The following is a 4,656-nucleotide window of genomic DNA, read 5'->3' as shown; positions in this document are numbered from 1 at the left end:
TTGTAGCATGGCATGATGACTCCTCCCCTTTCTTCACCCAAACAGGAAGTTGCTCTTCTCCTCTTCAGCCGTTAAAAAAAAAAAAAAAGTTTCATGAACTGCAGTCATGATTCTCTGGATGCTGAGTCATAAAACATCAGTTATTTATTCTGAGTCATAAAACTGAGTTATTTTGCGGAGTCATGTTTCAGGATCAGAGTCATGATACAGAGTTATGATAGTCATTATGCTGAGTCATGTTTCAGGATCAGAAAGTCATTATGCTGAGTCATGTTTCAGTTATTTTGCTGAGTCATGGTTCAGTTATTTAGCTGAGTCATGGTTCAGTTATTTAGCTGAGTCATGGTTCAGTTATTTAGCTGAGTCATGGTTCAGTTATTTAGCGGAGTCATGTTTCAGTTATTTAGCTGAGTCATGGTTCAGTTATGTTGCTGAGTCATGGTTCAGTTATTTAGCTGAGTCATGTTTCAGTTATTTAGCTGAGTCATGGTTCAGTTATTTAGCTGAGTCATGTTTCAGTTATTTAGCTGAGTCATGGTTCAGTTATGTTGCTGAGTCATGGTTCAGTTATTTAGCTGAGTCATGTTTCAGTTATTTTGCTGAGTCATGGTTCAGTTATTTAGCTGAGTCATGGTTCAGTTATTTAGCTGAGTCATGGTTCAGTTATTTTTGCTCAGTCATGGTTCAGTTATGTTGCTGAGTCATGGTTCAGTTATTTAGCTGAGTCATGGTTCAGTTATGTTGCTGAGTCATGGTTCAGTTATTTAGCTGAGTCATGTTTCGGTTATTTAGCTGAGTCATGTTTCAGTTATTTAGCTGAGTCATGTTTCAGTTATTTAGCTGAGTCATGTTTCAGTTATTTTTGCTCAGTCATGGTTCAGTTATGTTGCTGAGTCATGGTTCAGTTATTTTGCTCAGTCATGTTTCAGTTATTTAGCTGATTCATGTTTCAGTTATTTAGCTGAGTCATGGTTCAGTTATTTTGCTCAGTCATGGTTTCAGGTTATTTTTGCTCAGTCATGTTTCAGTTATTTAGCTGAGTCATGTTTCAGTTATTAGCTGAGTCATGGTTCAGTTATTTTTGCTGAGTCATGGTTCAGTTATTAGCTGAGTCATGTTTTAGTTATTTAGCTGAGTCATGTTTCAGTTATGTTGCTGAGGCATGTTTCAGTTATTTTTGCTCAGTCATGTTTCAGTTATTTTTGCTCAGTCATGTTTCAGTTATTTTTGCTCAGTCATGTTTCAGTTATGTTGCTGAGTCATGTTTCAGTTATTTTGCTGAGTCATGGTTCAGTTATTTTTGCTCAGTCATGGTTCAGTTATTTAGCTGAGTCATGTTTCAGTTATTTTTGCTCAGTCATGTTTCAGTTATTTTTGCTCAGTCATGTTTCAATTATGTTGCTGAGTCATGTTTCAGTTATTTTGCTGAGTCATGTTTCAGTTATTTTGCTGAGTCATGTTTCAGTTATTTTTTGCTGAGTCATGTTTCAGTTATTTTTGCTGAGGCATGTTTCAGTTATTTAGCTGAGTCATGTTTCAGTTATTTAGCTGAGTCATGTTTCAGTTATGTTGCTGAGTCATGTTTCAGTTATTTTTTGCTGAGTCATGTTTCAGTTATTTTTGCTGAGGCATGTTTCAGTTATTTAGCTGAGTCATGTTTCAGTTATTTTTGCTGAGGCATGTTTCAGTTATTTAGCTGAGTCATGTTTCAGTTATGTTGCTGAGTCATGTTTCAGTTATTTTTTGCTGAGTCATGGTTCAGTTATTTTTGCTGAGTCATGGTTCAGTTATGATGCTGAGTCATGGTTCAGGATGCAGAGTCCGGCCCTCAGACGCGTGCAGCCTCCATTTTTCTTCTTTTCAAACATCATAATAATTACACATGGTACAAAAACAGGCTTCAGATAAAGTAGTGCTGAATTCACCTTTAACACTTCAATCACGCACTATTTCACATCAAATTTCAACATCACATGGCACCTTAATGCAGCACGTTGGAGTAAATGTGTGTGTAGAGCCCCCCCCCACCTGCAGACATGGCACTTTGATAAAGCCCCCCCCCCCCATGATGCTAACAGAGTCGTGGCGGCAGCGCTAACTGTTCGATTAACAGCCCTTTCTGACGAGGAATGATCGCGGTTCAGCTTCAGTCCAGTTTATAAGTGCAGAGGAAGTGACGCCCACACGGAAGCCCCGCCCCTTCCTGCCCCCCTGCACCAATGAGAGATCAGTACCGGAGAAAATATGCACGGTAGATAACGGGCAAAGAGAGTCATGTCTTTATTGTAACTAAGCCACGAATTACACGTTATTGTTTCTACGTTTGTTTCTGAAACCTGATGCTTTTTCAGAAACCTGATGCTTTTTCATTTCGTTGTTATTGACGGTAAAAGTGTTTTCATGATCGTATGATACGGTGTTCAAATGCACCGTTATCTACCGTCAATTAATCCGGAAAGTTCCATGGTGGTCCTCCACATGGGGGCGGGGCTTAACCTCTCGATGCCACTCAGAGTTCAGTATTGGGGGAGATAAGATAAGGCTTTGAGGAGCTCTCTGCTAGCGGCCGTCGCTCGGTTGCTCTCGGCCAATCAGAGCACTACCTGCTGTACGGGTCGCCTGGGTAACCACTGGAGGCCCCGCACCCTCCGCTGTGAGAGGAGGAGGAGGATGGGGGAGGGGAGGACAGCAGCATGGAGGAGGAAGATGAAGAAGAGGAGGAGGAGGAGGAGGAGGGCCCTGGCAGAGAGTCTTCATTCGTCCTCCCTCCCTCAAAAACGTCGTCAATGTCCACTAGAGAGGTGGAGGTCAGGGATTGGCCGGTTGCAGAGGTGCCAGTCAGGGATTGGCCGGTTGCAGATGTGCCGCTCAGTGATTGGCCGCTCAGGGATTGGCCGCTCAGTGATTGGCCGCTCAGCCCCCTGTTGGCCCCGGTCTGGGAGCCTCTGTGGATGCGGTGGCTCACGATGATGTTGTTCCCGAACCCCCCCATGGAGGCCATGGTGGTGCTCTGCTCGCGCTGCACCACGGCCGTCATCCCGCCCTCAGCGATCAGGCGCCGGATCCGAGCCAGAGCGTCCTCCCCGGGGGAGTCTGAGGAGTCTGGGGAGAAACAACAGCAGCGTTAGAGAAACATCACCTCAGACTTTTAAGATTTTGAGACAAAACTCAGAATTTTAAGATTTTGAGACAAAACTCAGAATTTTAAGATTTTTAGATAAAACTCAGAATTGTAAGATTTTCAGAAAATGTAGGGGAATTTTTAGGGGACAACATTTTGGGGAAAATAAGAAAAACTGAATTTGAGAAATGTCAAGTCAAAAGTCAGATTTCTGCAATTTTCTGAAAAAAGTCAAAGTTTTGAGAAAAAATTATTATTTGTACAAAATGTATTTTATCAGAGCTCATGATGTTTCACAGCTTCCTCTGTTAGTGACTGCAGGACATATGACCGTAACATTTGACATCTGTAGAGTCTTGTAGTGAAGATGCTCTGATATGAGGAACTAAGAGAAGAACCAGAACTCTCACAAAAAGACAAAGGCTGTTGATTTACAGAAAAAAAAAGTTACAATTTTGAGAAAAAGTCTGAACTTTGAGATTTTGAGAAAAAGTCTGAACTTTCAAAAAAAGTCTGAATTTTCAGAAAAAGTCTGAACTTTCAAAAAAAGTCTGAACTTTCAAAAAAAGACTGATTTTGAAAAAAAAGTCTGAATTTTCAGAAAATGACAGAAGACAAAGGTCGATTGAAAGATACAAAAAAATAAGTTGGAATTTTTTTAGATTTTCAGAAAAAGTCAGAATTTAGAGTTTTACTGTAAAAAGTTAGAAATTCCAGTATGAATTATGTTTACATGAAAATGTTATTTATCAAACCCAAATATGAACGGCTGAAACGCTTTTGCTACCCTTGAGCTCTTCAAATTTGTATTCACAAATACTGTGCCTAATTTTTTTTAAGCCACCTTTAGCTTAGCGGTGGGGACGTGAAGTCATGTGACCGTGCTGTAGTTCCTTTATAGCCCAACATTAGCCTCCTTTAGCTTAGCGGTGGTGACGTGAAGTCATGTGACCGTGCTGTAGTTCCTTTATAGCCCAACATTAGCCTCCTTTAGCTTAGCGGTGGTGACGTGAAGTCATGTGACCGTGCTGTAGTTCCTTTATAGCCCAACATTAGCCTCCTTTAGCTTAGCGGTGGTGACGTGAAGTCATGTGACCGTGCTGTAGTTCCTTTATAGCCCAACATTAGCCACCTTTAGCTTAGCGGTGGTGACGTGAAGTCATGTGACCGTGCTGTAGTTCCTCTATAGCCCAACATTAGCCACCTTTAGCTTAGCGGTAGTGACGTGAAGTCATGTGACCGTGCTGTAGGTCCTTTATAGCCCAACATTAGCCACCTTTAGCTTAGCGGTGGTGACGTGAAGTCATGTGACCGTGCTGTAGTTCCTTTATAGCCCAACATTAGCCACCTTTAGCTTAGCGGTGGAGACGTGAAGTCATGTGACCATGCTGTAGTTCCTTTATAGCCTATCTTTTAGCTCATGGATCCCTAAGTGGTGTTAGTATCAGTACCGGAGGTGTTGTTCTCGGCTGCTCCTCCGCTCGGAGCCTCCTCCGGCCCTGAGGCTGCTGCGCTGGTGGAGGGAGTCTCGGGAG

General features: G+C 42.2%; 1 protein-coding gene across 1 annotated transcript in view; it reads right to left on the bottom strand.

Moving 5' to 3' along the window:
• Positions 1–1,398: 1,398 nt before the first annotated feature.
• The window catches only part of LOC117476183 (activating molecule in BECN1-regulated autophagy protein 1-like), a gene marked incomplete at its 5' end in the record, with an annotated part of 15,751 nt that continues 12,493 nt past the window's right edge, over positions 1,399–4,656 (bottom strand). Inside the window, 2 exon segments of the mRNA XM_034122553.1 lie at positions 1,399–3,102; positions 4,573–4,656. The exon segment at positions 4,573–4,656 is cut by the window's right edge and continues 6 nt beyond it. Of these exon segments, the coding sequence (XP_033978444.1) occupies positions 2,600–3,102; positions 4,573–4,656 (587 nt within the window).

The sequence above is a fragment of the Trematomus bernacchii genome, unplaced genomic scaffold (assembly GCF_902827165.1).
Source record: "Trematomus bernacchii unplaced genomic scaffold, fTreBer1.1, whole genome shotgun sequence".
In the NCBI taxonomy this organism is placed as follows: domain Eukaryota; kingdom Metazoa; phylum Chordata; class Actinopteri; order Perciformes; family Nototheniidae; genus Trematomus; species Trematomus bernacchii.
The sequence above is the reverse complement of the archived record's forward strand: the minus strand, read 5'-3'. Positions and strand labels throughout refer to the sequence as shown.